Source organism: Ovis canadensis, chromosome 2 (genome assembly GCF_042477335.2).
Source record: "Ovis canadensis isolate MfBH-ARS-UI-01 breed Bighorn chromosome 2, ARS-UI_OviCan_v2, whole genome shotgun sequence".
Lineage (NCBI taxonomy): Eukaryota > Metazoa > Chordata > Mammalia > Artiodactyla > Bovidae > Ovis > Ovis canadensis.
Window position 1 is genome coordinate 30,028,169 of NC_091246.1, and position 17,056 is coordinate 30,045,224.

The window sequence follows — 17,056 nt, forward strand, 5'->3', positions numbered from 1 at the left end:
CTAAATGACAATAAATACCTTTTTTCTCCACAATATTGCTTAGGAAAATCAAGAGCCAGCAATCCAGTCATCCTGAAGGTCCTAAGAGTCATGGGCAAATGGAGTTTTCCTGGTGAGGCAGATCCCTGCCTGGGGTGGCCTGGTTCTGTGCTGAAGGCCTGTTGGGTTACCTGACACCCAGGGGATGCGATCCTCAGAAGAACAGAGATCCCAGAGTAAAAAATGAGACCCAAACCAACCAGGGGCCTGCTCTTATTGGCTTTAGGCTGATGCCAGAGCTCTGCTAATGGATACGGGAAGGTGGGCGGACACACCCGAGGGGCTGTCCTGGGCTGGGAGGGAAACTGGCAGAGGGGTGGAGGGTCCATAGTGCTATTTCCATGTCAGAAAACCCTAAGTAGCCTAGATTAATGCTCTAACAAGTCAACTCCAGAAATCCATCATTTGCAGCGAGATCTGGAGACCAAGGTCTCCACCAGATGCCAGTGCAGTGGCAATGATGGTAGCAGAGGGCTGGGTGATGCAGAGATGAGACATGCTGTGAAGTCAGGATTCACCACTTCACACTGTAAATCAAAGTCCTGATGCCAGACCAGTCCCAGGCACAGGGGAAAAAGAAACCATAACAAAATTCCACATGTTGTTCACAGAAGAACATAGGAGGGGGGTCCTAGAGATACTATGGCAGTGTGCTGTGCTTTGGAATGGAAGCAATGTCTCTCCAAGGAAGCAAGGGTGTGGCAAAGCAGTGGTACCAGCCAGGGAAGGCCGCCATCCACACTCCAGTGCTGGAAGCCCACCTTCAGACTCATGAAGTGGCAGGAATGCCACGGAGGCCGGCAGGGCTAGAACAGCTTCTTGAAAGAAAGTGAAAGTGAAAGTCGTTCAGTAGTGTCTGACTCTTTGTGACCTCATGGAGTATACAATCCATGGGATTCTCCAGGCCAGAATACTGGAGTGGGTAGCTATTCCATTCTCCAGGGGATCTTCCCAATCCAGGGATCAAACCCAGGTCTCCCACACTGCAGGCAGATTCTTTACCAAATAAGCCACCAGGGAAGCCCAAGAATACTGGAGTGAGTAGCCTATCCTTTCTCCAGTGGATCTTCCTGATCCAGAAATCAAACCAGGGTCTCCTACATTGCAGGCGGATTCTTTACCAGCTGAGCTGCCAGGGAAGCTCCGATGAAGTATCTGTAATGAGGTAACACTTGGTTCTTGGGAAGGTGGAGAAAAAGTCCAAGACCACGAGCACCATGAACTCAAACCCAGTTAGATCGCATCTGTTGAACTGAAACCTTTCTTTTAACTTGTCAATGAGCTGCTCCATGTCACACTTGCAGAGGTCGCTGCTGGTCTTGGTGCAGAGCCTGCAGTTCTGCCTGTTGAGCTCACCCTGCAAGACCAGCTTCTCCAAGTGCCGGTAGACATGGACACCGTCATGGCTCCAAACCCCACTTCCTGGACAGGTTCTGCATTTCTGGTTTTAAAGTTCTAATTTTGCTTAGCGTTAGCTCGATGTGCAGGGACTTCTCCGGGAAAGTTTTGTTCATGTCCTTCTTGAGGTTGGGGGCTTCACGTGCCCTGTCACTGTGGTGATGTAGCAGATGAACATGAAGACGGCGCTTGTGCCTGCCGCAGGGCCCCTAAGAGTCATCCAGGAGGTTGGGGTTGTACTCCAGGGCATCCCTGAGTTGTCCCCTAGTTCTGAGCCAGCAGAGTGTGGGGATGCTGGACCAGGGCTGTCTGTCTTGAGTGTGACCAGGGTGTTGGTACAGTATAGGAACTTGACGTAAGACACAGCCTTTCCATTTGCCCCCAGTTGGAAGACTATCTCAGAAGAGCTGCTGGAGGGATGGGTCTGCTTCTGGCTGGCCACCGTCAGGTCACTGACCCGCAGCCTTCTCTGTAGGGTGGGGCTGAGAAGGCTGCACACAGGGACCGCTTGGCGCAGATCAGAGCAGTCCTGCTGTTCTTGGTGTCATGCTGCCTTATGTCCTTGATGAAGTGAATCTCTTCCATGCCTTTGGGTCTGGGGATCCAGATATATTTGGTTCTTTGAAAGAGGCACATCCCATTGCATCTTTTGAGGGCAGGCCACAAGCCTTCTCTGGCACTGTCCAGGCTCTGTCCCAGTCTGAGCAGCCCCTGGGGCATCAAGGCCCTGCCAGCGGGTTCCAGCAACAGATGGCTGTGACAGGGGCAGCAGGTGCTACTTGCTGCGCAGGCCCGGACTCTGGGGCTGCCCGTCGAGGGGAGAAGATTGCAGCCTGGTTGCATCTTGAGTCCTCTTGCCTCTGCAGCACCTGCTGGGTGGCAGCGTGGCTGGGTAAGGGCCCGGGAATGAGTGGGGTGCTGCACACGCTTTGGCCACTGCCCTCAGAGATCGTTGACTGGATGGTTTTGGTGGGAATTGTTTTGTTCGTTTGATGTCTTCCTGGGTGATTCTGAGACCACAGGCTTGAATATTGGCTATTGGAGACTATATGGTAAAGTCCTCAATTCAGCCTGAGTGTTTTTATAATATAACTTGTTAAAAATTTGGCATAGTGTTTGCTTTGGCAGCGTACATGCAAACACTGAAGCGATGCAGACAAGATAGCCTGGGCCCCGTGCAAGGATGACACGCAGATTTGTGAAACATTCCATATAGTTGTTAGGACGGCAAATTTTATGTCATGTGTATTTTACCAAGGCTTAAAATTGTAACAGTTTTGCTTAATTAAAAACATTAAGAAGGATTTCAGTTAATTGAGCCTTGTCGCTATAGTCTGAGCTTGGGTTGGAAAAGAATTTCCAGACAGAGTATTTCAGAAAGGAGTGAGTTTATTAAGAACAAAGAGCAGAGATAATGAAGGTGCTGCAAGCACAGTGGGCTGACCTCCTGACAGACCAGGGGAGAGTCCACAGGAAGCTATTAGAACGGTGCACTGGCTCAAGGGAGAGCCCATGGAAGTGATAGATACTTCTGAACAGATAGTTCTGAATGAATTGATACTTCTGAATAGATAGGGACACTGCAAGTACAACAGGCCGACTTCCTGACAGACCAGGGAAAGATGACTCTTCGTGGGTTAGTAGCCAATTTTTGGAGCCTCAAGACAAAGAAAATTCTTGCTGGAAGGGTAGCATTAAGTGATTGATTAGGGGACGATAGGGTGAGTAGCGAGGTGGGCATTTTTGCCTAATATGGGTTCAGGAACTGGCCAATAAGGATCGGGGGCTTTTGGCAGCGGTTACAAAGAGGCTCAGTCATTTCTGGAGATGACCTTGGTTCTGGGCTCCGCCTCTGTGGCCTTGGTGCGCAGCCTTGCACCTGTGGGCTTGAGACAGGACTCCATAAGTCCTTTGTCACTAACTCAAATATTGTCTGTTTCTCTCCAGAAGAACATTGGTTTTCCCATTTTTTTTCAGGCAAAACTCTCTTTTCTCACCTGTAGCATTTTTAGGTGTGAGGACAGGTGGGCCTGTCTATGACCACCCAGCACATGTGTCCTCTGGGCCATATTAATGCACACCACTTCTGCACATTGTTGCTCTGCCCCTGTGAGTCGAGGCATTGTCCATTCTGAAGAGAGTTCCTTCTAATCTCAGGAAAACTTCCATTTACTCTCCAGTTCCCTATTTCATTTTCTATCCTGTTGGGAGCCAGAGAACAGAAAGAGAGGGCTCAGGTCCAAGACTGTGCCCGAGTGAAGAGAACCACAAGAAGAGCGTCCTCGTGAATAGGAGGCAGCTCAAAAGTTGATGCAGAATTTTTTTTTTTTATTATAGGTTGCTGCCCTAGACCTTGTTACATAAATCATAGTATAAAATCCTCCAAATTCTGAATTCCAACCCACATCTGACCATAAATGCTTCAGGTAGAGGGCATTCAGATTGTGGATCTGTACAGAAAAGCACGTAGAATAGTAGTTCCTGGCATGTAATGCGTGCTCAGTTGATTTCGTCTTGTCCGACCCTTTGAGACCCTGTGGTCTGTAGCCCTCCAGGCTCCTCTGTCCATGGGATTCTCCAGGCAAGAATACTCGAGTAGGTTGCCATGCCCTGCTCCAGGGCATCTTCCCAACTCAGGGACTGAACCTGTGTCTCCTACATTGTAGGTGGATTCTGACTGCTGACCACGAGGGAAGCCCTGGTGTATAATAAACATATGCAAATACACTACTGGTATTATGTCATGTTTCGCCTGGCCCAGTGTGGCTGTTTTACTTAGCCTAGAAACCATTGTCACATTGTGCACATTTAAACTTAGGAAGATCAAGCATATCGCCCTATGACCAAATGGGTGATGCCCCAACTCACTTTAATATAACAAGCCTTCCTTGTCTGCTTATCATCTCTGTTTTGGTTTTCCCATCCCTACCTTCAGTTAGCAAGACAGGGATTCAATGTCGTGCTTATCAGCCGGACACTGGAAAAACTTCAGGCCATTGCTGCGGAGATTGGTGAGTGACTCCAAGAAATAAGGGGGACGTTTGTGGAGCCCACTAGCCAGGTCTGCTCACATCCTGTCTGCGGAGGCATCTGTCAGCATCCCTACATTTGCTCTCTGGTGCCTGGGGTAACAGCCTCCTTCGGGGAGCCCAGTTTACAAAGTTAAGTGCAGGACATAAGTGGCTTGAGCTCACTTTAGTTCATCAGTGATTCTTTGGGCTTCATGAAGCAGAAACACATTCACCCCACAAATAGGTCCACTCCTTTCTTGTGTCTAGGGTCTGTCTCTAGAATCAGATCCCCTCATCCAGAGGCCTCAGCTGTCTGAATGCTTCAGTTACTTCCTTTAAAAGCAGGGACTTCCCTTCCCTATGTCTGTGCTGTGCTCCTTGCAGAGGGATGAGAGACAATGCTCACTGCTAGTTGTTGGATTAAAAGAAAAAAAAGATTTGATTCAGGGCTGCCATGTATGGTGTGAGGGTTGTACATTATACAATCCTAAGAGATAAGATTTATATTATAATATTTTATTTTGATAATCCACTCTGAAGTGTTTTTAGTCAATGATGATCATCATATCCCCTTCTGAGCATTTGAATTTTAGTAATTAATTAATAACTTAGTGATTACTGAACTTAATGCAAAGGAATGAGTTTTCAACTATGAAGACTCATGAAGACCATAGCAGGCTGTCTGGGGACACTCTTATTTCCCTGGGAGAAATTTGGATAAGAGAAGGCCGTGGGGGAGTATGTGGCTGAACAATCACAATGAGGAGGCTCAGTGCCCTTGAACCAGTGAATTCTGCTTTTGTTCTCTGACTGGGTATCTGAAATAACTTTGACCAGGACTAGGACGTTCTTCAGTATTTTCCTTACTGTGCACTTTTCATTGTCTTTTTGAAAAACAAGTAGTGTCTTTGAAATGTCCCCAGGCTATGCCTTAAGATCACTTGCCCTAGAAATATTGGGTCTAACTCCAAAGCTGAGTGGGCAGCAGCTAGTGAAATCTGCCTACGGCTTTTATATCTAAGAAAAAGCTCCCACAGAAGGCAAGTTCACATAGACCAGTGGAAAGAGGATTGAACTTGGAGAGAGCAGGGTGTGGGTGCCCCCAAGCTAGTAAGCTCCGTAGAGCCTTAATTTTCTCCTCCAGAAAGTGGAGACAATACCTACTTCATTCTTGAGAATATTAAAAAAATATACTGTGCGTGTAAATGTTTTTATAAATGCTAAAGAGTTAGACAAATGCGAAAGGTTTCTGAGTGTACGTGGAGAGGACCTGATACTCACTGAGCACAAGGATTACACTTTGCTCTAACAGCCCTTAGCCCATGGGTCTGAAACTTGAGCCTGCACCACAGTCACCCCCAGTGCGTGTGAAAACAGATCACCAGGCCCACTCCCAGGGTTTCCTGGTTCAGTAGGTCTGGTGGAGCCTGAGATTTTGTTTCTAACAAGTTACCAGTGATGCTGATGCAGTGGTCTGCTGACCTTGCTTTGAGAAGTATTGTATTAAATCTGTTATAATGCCTTTAGTTGTCACTGCAGTAACTCTTAGAATCACACAGAAACCATCATTCACAAATCTTTTAACACATTCCAGCATTTATCTGAGGCTATTTCTTGTTTCTAATTAAGATGATGCGCTTGTGCTCTTAAGTGTCTGTTCTATTCAGGTAATACTCAGGGAGTATTAGGGGAATAGGGACAAGAGGGGGATTTGGACACCTGTTCATTGAAAAATAACTATTGTCTCTAATGCAGAGTGGACTATAGGAAGTACTGTGAAGATAATACAAGCAGATTTTGCCAAAGATGACATCTATGAGTATATTAAAGAAAAACTTAAAGGCTTAGAAATTGGAATTTTAGGTAAGTAAATTGCAATAATGCAAAGCTTGTTGAAATAAGTCAGTGAAATAATGATCTTAGTGTGACTTGATTATTCAGTAGTAGCTTAAATTTAACCCATGACTGTAAGCTGTAACATTAAACCAAATATTAAAGTTCAGTTCTACAAAAGGCTTTACTGGATTAACAGATTTGTATATGGTTTTGGAATGTAGCAAACCTACATGGTTTCAATCTTCCCAACCATATTTACTAGTATTAAAATATTTTTCTTTCACTGAAGGTTGACATTTGACAGGAAGAGGGAAACTTTGGTCTAATGGAATTAGTTTAGTAAACAAACATTGCTATGATTGATTCATGAAGTAGTGAGTCAGTATGGTTATTTCAGGATAGAGTTTCTCATTTGGGAAATAAGATACAATTTTTTTTCTGTGATAATTTATAGATTATCTGTTTTGTGATCACATACACAGTACGGTGTATTGTAGAAAGAAGGAGGATTTTGATTTTCAAAATAATTACATGTTTACTAATAATAATGTTAAATGTACTCTAGGAAAATTAGAGCAGATGAACACATAAAAGAACTATGAGTTCCTTAAAGTCTTTAACAGCCTGAGCTAGCATCTTGGTACATATCTTTCCAGATACATACATGCATATTTTCAAAATGAGGATTAAACTTACATACTGTTTTGCAACATTAAAAAAATTATATGTCACAAATGTTCTCCTAGGTTTTAAAAACTCTGGGCAGTCATAGTTTTGAATGACTGCATTGCATCCCACCATATGGCTGCACCATGATGCATTTTATCTGCATTGTACTATTGGACCACAATTTTTTCCCTTCCAATTTCCTCACTGTTATTGAATTATGTTGCAGTGAACAGCCTTTTATATACATCTTTTTGTACATGCTTTCTTGGAAAACTTCTCAAGAGAAGAATTTCTGGGTTGAATATGACAATTTTTAAGGCTTTCAATAGACATTTGCCATGGACTCTTCTGATATCTCTTTTTTTTTGCCTTTCTTGGTCAGTCAACAATGTTGGAATGCTTCCAAACCTTCTCCCAAGCCATTTCCTTAACACGCCAGATGACTTCCAGGTAGGCTTGTACTGTTCTGTGGATGTTTTCCTCTCCCCAAGTCCTGAGCACCCAGCTGGGTAATACCAGAACTGGGAAGGGGTGATGGGAGTGTGGCCAAAATTTTGTAATCCAGGTGGACGACTGGAGGTGTCCCCTTCAAGTACTCACCTGAGTACTGGATACATAGTGAAGGGTATCACTGTTCTGGACTATCTCTAGGAAAAGAACATCTTCCCTCTTCTCCACACATCAAAATTCACTTGTCCCAGTCTTTTGGGGGCTCTACACTGTGCTTTATAAGGAGGTAATGCTGCCTAACAAATTCATAGCTCTGGATTCAGTAGGAGAAAGCTTTCTTTGCCTTTCAAGGTCATAAGATTTGCTCAACTTTCAGTGTGAAAGAAGTCCATAATACAGACTTTGTGGCTGAGGGTGTTGTAAGTTCAACAAGCTTAACTCAGACCCATGACTGTCACTGTTGGTCTTGAGTAAATTTATTATGCATTATCAGTCTTTGAAGGCACTGTATTTTGACTCTTCTCCAGGCTTTCACCTTTGAAAGCAAAGGGTTATACCAATTTTGAACAGGCTATGATGCTTCTATTCCCCAAGCCTGTAATTAGTCCTAAAGGTTCCACGTAAGCCCCAAGTGTACTGCGTGGACGAATAATGCCTGATTGCTCAGACACTGCTGAACCTCACCAAGCCTTTTCTGGCCACATGTCTAACTCCACGTTCCCTGTTTCTGGCATGAGTCTGTGTTCTCTTTATTTGCGTCTACATTTGTACTTGTCTATGTGTCTGTCCCTCTTTCCTTCTTTGCGTGTCTTGGGTGATTCTAGTAGTTTCTTTATCTGGCTTCTGTAGTCCAGAACCTCTACCTTATATTATGCAACCATTCATCTTTATAATCTTTATGTCAGTGTTTTCTAGACCCACATATACTAACCTCCGTTTCTTCAGCCGGAAATTAACCATCTCCCTTTGAGCAACAGTGTCCATATTCCTCCCTAAATTTTCAAGGAAGCGCTTAATTGACTTCTATTCAAGATCACATTCTTGGAGACTCATAGTGTAGATGTCAGATTCTTCAGTTCTAGGGCATTGTTGCTGAATATCAACTTGGAGTGTGGTTTGCAGACTAAGTGATACAACCATTCAGGCACACACTTTTGTCCACATCGTGGTGCTTTAGCACTGAATATTTCTCAAGAGAATTTCTCAAATGATCCAGCTAAATCATGACTGTGATTATCTATTACAGAGCCTCATCCACTGTAACATCACCTCAGTTGTGAAGGTATGTGATCAATGTAGGTGCTCAGTGCATTAAAATGTAGTAGCCGTTGGAATTTGGTGACTCAGGAGAACTGGCCCCTTCCCTGTAAATGTAGAGTTCTTTAAAATTGAACTGTACTTGATTGAAAGACTATGCAGTAGCCTTTTAATCGTCTTAGTCTTTTTTCATCAAGAAAATACAGTGGATTCACTGTCCCTAGCATCTGAATCTTATTTCTGCATTCGTTTTTGTCGTATGTCAGAACATATGAGGCCTGATGATGGTGAAACTTATTCAGGATTCCAAAGCAACTTATAAAAATTAGTACCTTCTTCTGATTTTAGTTTTTGTAAATAGAGGAAAGCTCACTCTGTTTGGAAAAATGACAGAGACTGTGGCTTGAATTTTATACTCTTGTTAAAAAAAATATTTGTTGAATTGAAGTTCAAGTGCATATGTATTCTGATTCCAGATCAGTTACTAGTTAATTAGACAGCATTGGGCATGCTGTTTAGCTCCCTTGAACTTCATATTCTTCATCTGCTATTAATGTATTGAGGCTTGAAGTAAGTGGTATGTCAAGTGCCACTTAGCCCCAAAAGATAAAGTCTGTCACTGTTTCCATTGTTTCCCCATCTCTCTGCCATGGAGTGATGAGACCAGATCCATGATCTCAGTTTTCTGAATGTTGACTAGTATTATTTAGTTATTCCAAAGGAACCATCTGGAAACACTAGAGTTCTTTATCAAGGGCAAAATTGGAGAATGAGTTGAGGGCAAAGGGAAAGTAGGATAAGAGACTAAATACTGGAACGTTTGAGACAGGGGCCCACAAAGTCCAGTGTTGTCTCTCTAATTGGGATCACTCACCCAATCAGGCTTTTGGGAGACTGAGAAATGCTGTCCAACAGTGCCCCACCTTAATGAAGTTGGGAGAATCAAGGCAAGGGTGTTGCTCCAGAACTGGCAGGGAAGACCTCTTCCAGGGGCAGTAAATTGGAGTGGGGAAGGGATTTTTCAATCCTGTTGTAACTCCAGCAGACCAGCAGATGTGTATCTAGGGAGCTATTTCATAGACCACATGCAGGCTAACAAGGCTGCTGTTGAACTGAAGAGATGTCCTTCTTTATCTCGTACCTTGTTTGTGAGATGGGCACTTGTTAGGTTTCCTGATGGCTCCCTAATTTTAACTCCTCGGTGAGTTTTACAATGGCCAACCTACTTTTACCTCTCTGCCAGAATGAAGGGAGTCTGGGAGCCTCAGTGTTCGTCCGTAAGTCAGTTCCATAGCTTTTCACTCCATTTTCCACAAAGACTTCAGTTTTAGGAAGAAGAAACTAGAGGCCTCTGAACTGTTTGCCATTTGTTTACGGTGCCTTCGGTAGGTTCCAGCAGACTCTAATGTTGCCAAAATTACCTCCAATGAGTGTCAGCAGACTTTCAAGGCCATTTGAGAAGCTGAAGTTCTTTCTCCAGTTTCTTCCAGCACCTATTCCCCAAATTCCTACTGCCCATTGCTACTTTGTTTCTTTAAAGGGCAGGGCTTAACTTGGGCCTTCTCTTATAGATGACACAGCTGATTCTGAAACACATGAAATCAAGGTAAGTTCTTTCCTTGAAAAAGCTTGGAGCAGCCTGTGCTGCCTGGTCTGGCAGTCAGCTGACTTGGGATCAGGGGGACAAGGTTCATCTGCTGCTGCTTTAACAAATGATAAAACTGTGGTGAGTGGGACATGGAGATTATGGTTGAAAGCCTAACATTCTGGACCAGGCCAGCTTTGCCAACAGATAAGCATATTTGAAGGTCAAATGTAGCATATACTGGAGGGTGGAAGAAAACAGCAATTCCAGCAGACCTTGTATTAAAAAAAAAAAGAAAAAAAAAACTAACTCACAAAGAGCTTAAAAGAAACTTCAGAAGTTGGCCTGAGACCATTTCTTTGTTATTATGCATTTCAACTCTTGTCAGAATGAATACTCCAACTTAGGAGTAAAAATCACTATCCCATCAGTGTCTCTATTTATTCCACATTTTAAATCACCCTAGTACAATGCCCATTTGGGAACTGGTTTTTCTCAGGTGGTATTCATTGAAGCAAATGGTTGATAGCTTTATCTTCCCTAGAGAAAGAAGGGGCTTGGCCCTGGTATTCAAATTGGAAGTTTCTTGGTTTTTCTGGATTGAATCCATCTATTAGGGAAGGGTTAAAGATACTGAACTTCCAAAGGGTAAGAACCTCAGAGACTTGTGTAGGAGTGCCTGTGTAAGCTGATGATGGACTGTCAAATTCCACCCAGGACAGGATTCTACATATGACATCTTTCCTCTTGTGGGTCGTTTTTATGAGTCAGAAGGGACTTTGAGCTCATGTGGTCACACTTGAGAGAGAAGGCTCCCTTCCCCTTTGAGTCTTGTCTGAGCTGAGTTGGTTCTCTGCATTTTCATGGGGGATCTTTGCTGTAGCTGAGCCCCTGTTTCCTTGTCACCAGCCCTTGAGGTCAACTGGCTACCAACTGACATCACTGTATGGTAGGTTCACGATGGAGGTGAAGTTGGACTCACAGTTCTTGGAAGCAAAATGCTTAGCACACACCCAGAAACCTAGAGAGGATGGAAGTTTCCTAGTGTTCAGAGTTCCTTTGTTTTCTCCCTTCTCAAGGTGTAATCAAGTATCAAAGTAACTGAAACTTTGTTTCATTGCCTGTTAGGCAGAAAGGTCTCATCTTGAACATATCTTCCGGGGCGGCCCTCTTTCCCTGGCCTCTGTACTCCACGTATTCAGCTTCCAAGGTGAGTGACAGATGTAGTCCAAGTCTCCGTCTCCTTCTTCCCCTTGGTTTTCCCATTTAGCACTTTCCTTCAGATCATCTGGCAAGCTGATAGGCAGATTTGCCTAGAGGCCCTCGTCTAGGTACAGGGAGCTAGTCCACCAGTATCTGGGTGCAAATTTGAAAAAGATGTGCCCCTGGGCTGATGAAGCCTTGCGGTAGCACAGCCAGGCAGTGCAGCCCCCTTTCACTTCCTTGCCTGGGAGCGGGTGCACTCTTCATGGCAGCAAGTAACATTGTATTGATAGTTTCTTTCCATCCCAGAGACCTCCCTGGGTATGGCATCTACACGAGGTGGCCCTAAGTAGATAGTTATTACAAAATGTATATTCCTGCTCTTTGAGGAAGCTCTTCCCAGACCAGGAAATGAAGTTCTATCTAACTCCCAGCAAGGCGAGCTCCCTTGGTGTCCTTTGAAATCTGAGCAAGTTGGCTCTGAGAGAGAATCAAGCCCTTAGGTGTTTCTCCTTCTTGTTCCAGGCTTTTGTGTACACATTTTCCAAGGCACTGCAAGCAGAATATAAGGAGAAGGGAATCATCATCCAGGTGAGGTCAACAGTTCTGAGTCCTTGGGAATGGGAACTCTGGACCCCGTGGAGCCAGGGCCACTCCTTCCGGCAGGATGGGCTGAGCATGTGTGACTGCGAGAGAGGGTCTGTATGACACCACGTGGGTTCCTGTGATCCTTGAGGTGGCAGCAGGGGCACTATGGTTCTGCCTGTTGCTGCCCTCATCCGTGCCCTGAGTGCCAGAGAAGGAAAAGGGGTGGTGTGAGTGAGTGCTCAGAAACACTTGCTGCCTGATGCTGCCATCAGGACAGAAATTTGGGTCTTGTCTAACCCTCCTTTACTCTCTGATCTAGATCCAGAAGATAGGCTTGTGTGGGAGGAACTATGTGTGGGGAACAAGCAACAGAAAACCGGGTACTTGGTCTAGGTTGGAAGAGGGGAGAGAGTGCTGTGTTTGGTTGCTGTTCATCTGTGATGGGCCACAGAGACTCCCCCACCCTGGTTCTTGAGCAGCTGGGGAAGAGGTGCTCTGCTTTCTCTTTCTCCTACAGTGACAGCACAGTCATGGAGCTGACCTTCTTTGAACTGTAAGCAGAGCTGTATCATCACTGCGGTCTTTAGCCTGAACAATATGCCATGTGCTTTCTTTGGCAACACAGTTAACTCTTAAGTGGTTTCTGGAACTTGGAATAAACAGTTTAGAGAGGTTTTTTTGTTAATTGTTTGTGGAGAAGTTTGATGACATACTATCATATATGAATAGGGCTTCCCTGGCAGCTCAGTCAGTAAAGAATATGCCTGCGATGCAGGAGACCTGAGTTCAATTCCTGGGTCGGGAATATCCCCTGGAGAAGGAAATGGCAACCCACTCACTCCAGTATTCTTGCCTGGAGAATCCTATAGACAGAGGAGCCTGGCAGACTACAGTCCATGGGGTCACAAGAGTCAGATACCACTTAGCAACTAAACCACCACCATATATATGAAAAAGTCACACTCATAGTTTTAAAATTAGTGCTATACATACCGATTTTCAATTAAAACACTCAGGTGTTTTAATTCCTATGAATTAACCAGCTATAGGATGAAGCTTATTCGATAGGCAGGTGTGAGTTAATAGTAGGAACTGTGTAAATAAAAGCATCTTCCCAGTTATAGTGAGTACATTCCCATTCTCAGCCTTGCTGAACTGAAGTCTTACTTATCAAAGATTTTCCCCTTCTATTCATTCTCCAGCTCCTAGCTGAGGACAGATTCCTTTGGCAAATTGTGTTATTCTGCATAAGCTAATTTTGCTGCAGTAAAAAATAATTCCTAAAATTTCATTAATTTAAAACCACAAAGATATATTTCTCATTCATGCTACATATTCACTGTGAACCGTCAGAGGGGATTAGTTCATTGTAGTGACACGGGTACCTAGGCTGATGGAGCAGCCTCCATCATGAATATTGTCGCTTGACATGTCAAAGAAAAAGTGCTACAAGTTCAAGAGAACTTCCTTTGATAACCAAGGGCTCTGGGTCAGACAGGTCACCTGTCACTTTTACTCATACTCATTGGTTAGATCTGATTACATGGTCCCACCCAACTATAGGGACCCAGAAAGTGCAATTCTATCATGTGTTTGGAAGAAAGAAGAACTAGAAATGTTTGGTGAGCAGTGCGAATGATTACCAGAGCCACTTGCTTCCTAGCCATGTGACAGTCTCAGCATCGTCTTGAGCTTGATAGCTGTGGGCCAGAGATACTGTAGCTGCTAAGTCAGTGGGTTCTGTGGAGCAGAAGACGTGGGGGAGGTGGGGTAGAAGAAGGGAGCTCCTTCTCTCATGCAGAAGCTTTGGAGCTGCTACAAGTCCTGGAAAAGACTCTATGATGTTGTGAAAACTAACTGGTCTCTCCAAACACCCATGTAATTGGTACTCAATGAATATTTGTAAAATTCCTGAGGAAGTGTGCACTGTACTCTTGGGTTTGATTTTCAAATCCCAGTTTGCCATTTATCCTCTGAGTGATTTTGAACAGCCTGCTTAAACTCTCTGAGCTTGTCCCCTCATCTGTAAAAAGGGGTTTATAATAGCTGCTTACTTCTCTGGGTTACTGTGAAGATCTAGTGAATAAGTAATTATGCAGAATTTTACCAATATTTATTGAGCCCTTGTTTTGCACAGAAAGGTGTTTTGTCAACCAAAACTCACTGTGGGAATGGAAACACTTTTATTATTTCCCTATCTGAAAACTGAGTTTGAAAATGGGTACTTCTTATGTTTCTCTAACAGTACACTTAGAGATCTTTGGAAGAAAAGTATTATATAAATGAATAACTGTGTCAATTTCCATGAGAACAAATTGAATTGAATTGAGTGACACACATTGGATTCAACTGTGAAACAATGTAATTTCAAGTGTGATTAGAAAAAAAAGTGATGTGAAGAAAAAGAAAACAAAGAAAACAAACATGGATTTTTTTTTTCCCCTAAAGATACCAAGGTCTCTATGTCAAGGAATAAAGTAGGAAACCCCATCATGAAACCTCATGCCAGGCCACATGTGGTGAGCTCACTGGTGGAAGCATGGTGGGGTTTTCAGGGTCCAGTATGGTGGAGTTTTTTTTTTTTTTTTCTTGCCAGAATAGGAAAGATTACGAGGTATGTGCCATTCCTGGCTCCTAACTGAAGTGGGAATCTAAAGTACTTGAAAGTGCTCCAACTTTGAACCTGTGTTAGAAATAAACTTCTGCAATATCTCTGCCAGATAAAACATAGAACATACAGTTAAATTTGGATTTCAGATAACAGATAATATTTTGAGAATAAGTATATCCTATCAATACTTGATATCTCATTAAACTAAACATTTTTCCATTGTTTGAACTTCGAGTATAATTGGATATCCTGCATTTTCACTTTCCAAGTTGGGGAACTGGGTTCTAAGAGCTCATGTTCTCACTCACCCTGTGTGTACTCGAACCACCTGAGGGAGTGTGACTAAGGCCTTATCCGGGTTGGTTGCTAAATTAAGCCAGAAGTCAACCTTTCTGATCCCAGCTCTTTGCTGGTTCTACACCTTTAACTATTCTATGATCATATATTGTCCTGAGAATTTTTAAGGGAAGAACGGAGTTCGAACATGGAGGGATGGTAACATGGGTGTTAATTTCTCGGGGCTGGGCAGATTGCTCCTGGGTCATGGTTTTCATTTCCTGTTGCAGGTGTTGACCCCATATGCTATTTCAACTCCGATGACAAAGTGTCTAAATACCAACATGATAACCAAGACTGCTGATGAGTTTGTTAAAGAATCACTGAATTATGTCACGATTGGAGACGAAACCTGTGGCTGCCTCACCCATGAAATCTTGGTAACTGATAACTTCTTTCTTGAAGCAAGGCAGGACAGACATGCAGGTGGCCCCAGCAGGGATTGGTCAGCTTTTCCTTGCTGTCGGAGCTTTCAGTAGATCTCTGTCACACAAGGGTAGTGATGCCAGAGGTATGCTGCTGAGGGTAATCCCGTCCATGGACAGGCATATTTAGCAAGGGCAAGGAGAAGATGGAGGGCCTGATGTCCAGCTGTAGATAACTCTGAAGTTGGCATATCTCATCCTTGGGTGCCTCACCTCTCCCCTCAGAAAGTAAAGTGATCCCCAGAGCTTTGTGAAGGTCAGACCAAAACACAAGGTGCTTCTTCCCTGTAGGGGCTGTCTATGTCCTGGGCCTTCTGTGCCAGTAAATGTTTAACTTTCCAGGAAAAAAACAAAAAAACAAAACACCTTGATTGTAGAATTTACTGATTATCATGACTGATGTGAGGCTACCAGTGTGTTGTCAATGCACATGAATTCAGGAGGAAGCTCACAATTGGCTCTCATGAGCAAGTACAAGACGGTTCCTGTACACTATGGACTCCATCAAATGTGGACATAGAGTCTGAAGTATGTGGCATGAGGAGTTCTGGCCATCCCTGGGCTGTTTTTAGGGAAAAAAAAAACCCAAACATGAAACAAAGGTAGAGGAGTTGCATACTAATACTGAAAGCAAACAAACGGTGCCAGGATAGTTCTGTTTCCAGCATCACCAAAGAATTTTAGCCAGATATTTACTTTTCTTTCATGTATCAACTTTCTCCTCTACCTCATATGCTTTTCTACTGTGGGAATTCAGTTCAGTTCAGTCGCTCAGTTGTGTCCGACTCTTTTCGACCCCGTGGACTGCAGCACGCCAGGCCTCCCTGTCCATCACCAACTCCTGGAGCTTGCTCAGACTCAGGTCCGTCGAGTCGGTGATGCTATTCAACCACATCATCTTCTGTAATTTTCTTCTCCTCCTGCTGTGGGAATTATCTCTTTCTTTCTCCCTCTGATGCTAGAGGGATTCATAGGGCAGTGTACTGAATCCTCCTAAAGAGTTCTGCTTCGGTTCAGCAACAGAAATCCAGCTAGAGGAACACTTGAACCTTGTAGGGAGTATCGCTGTTTCTTCAGGCAGCTTGAGCCTTGTGATTTTTGCACTCCTCTGAGGTATCCCAAAGCAGGAAACTAAAAATGGTTTCTGGGATGTTTTGTAGGTCAATTGAGGAATGTTGGATTAACAGGATGACACTGTGGATGAAATAATTGCTTTTACCTAGACCTGTCTTATAGGACACAAATGTAATTTGAGGTCAAGAACCTTCCAAGGTCTGTGCCTCATGCCTCATATGTATGTAAATAGCCATCTGTGCCTCAACTTGCGGCTTCCCCCCTTTTTCAAAGCAAATACTCCACGATAATAATTTACGCCTTGCTCTTGCCTGGAGAATCCTAGGGACGGGGGAGCCTGATGGGCTGCCATCTATGGGGTCGCACAGAGTCAGACACAACTGAAGTGACTTAGCAGCAGCAGCATGACTGATTCTGGAGAAGGAAATGGCAACCCACTCCAGTATTCTTGCCTAGAGAATCCTGTGGTTCATTAACTCTTTAAATAAATTTTTTCTTCCAGTTTTATTGGGATTTAACTGACATACAGCATTCTATAGATTTACAGTGTACATCATAATGATTTGACTTATAT

General features: G+C 43.8%; 1 protein-coding gene, 1 non-coding gene and 1 pseudogene across 3 annotated transcripts in view; 2 read left to right on the forward strand and 1 right to left on the reverse strand.

Moving 5' to 3' along the window:
* The window catches only part of HSD17B3 (hydroxysteroid 17-beta dehydrogenase 3), a 66,267-nt gene that overhangs the window by 38,089 nt on the left and 11,122 nt on the right, over window positions 1–17,056 (forward strand). For both annotated transcript variants that reach the window (XM_069575742.1, XM_069575741.1), the window contains 8 exons: window positions 4,373–4,448; window positions 6,204–6,311; window positions 7,336–7,403; window positions 8,650–8,685; window positions 10,232–10,266; window positions 11,374–11,455; window positions 11,974–12,039; window positions 15,214–15,363. In XM_069575742.1, coding sequence (XP_069431843.1) covers window positions 4,373–4,448; window positions 6,204–6,311; window positions 7,336–7,403; window positions 8,650–8,685; window positions 10,232–10,266; window positions 11,374–11,455; window positions 11,974–12,039; window positions 15,214–15,363 — 621 coding nt within the window. The remainder of the gene's footprint in view (window positions 1–4,372; window positions 4,449–6,203; window positions 6,312–7,335; window positions 7,404–8,649; window positions 8,686–10,231; window positions 10,267–11,373; window positions 11,456–11,973; window positions 12,040–15,213; window positions 15,364–17,056) is intronic.
* Window positions 1,137–2,280, reverse strand: LOC138433107 (CDK5 and ABL1 enzyme substrate 2-like; annotated as a pseudogene).
* Window positions 2,554–2,655, forward strand: LOC138434859 (U6 spliceosomal RNA). Its single transcript, XR_011254923.1, has one exon. It is a non-coding gene; the product is annotated as a U6 spliceosomal RNA (small nuclear RNA).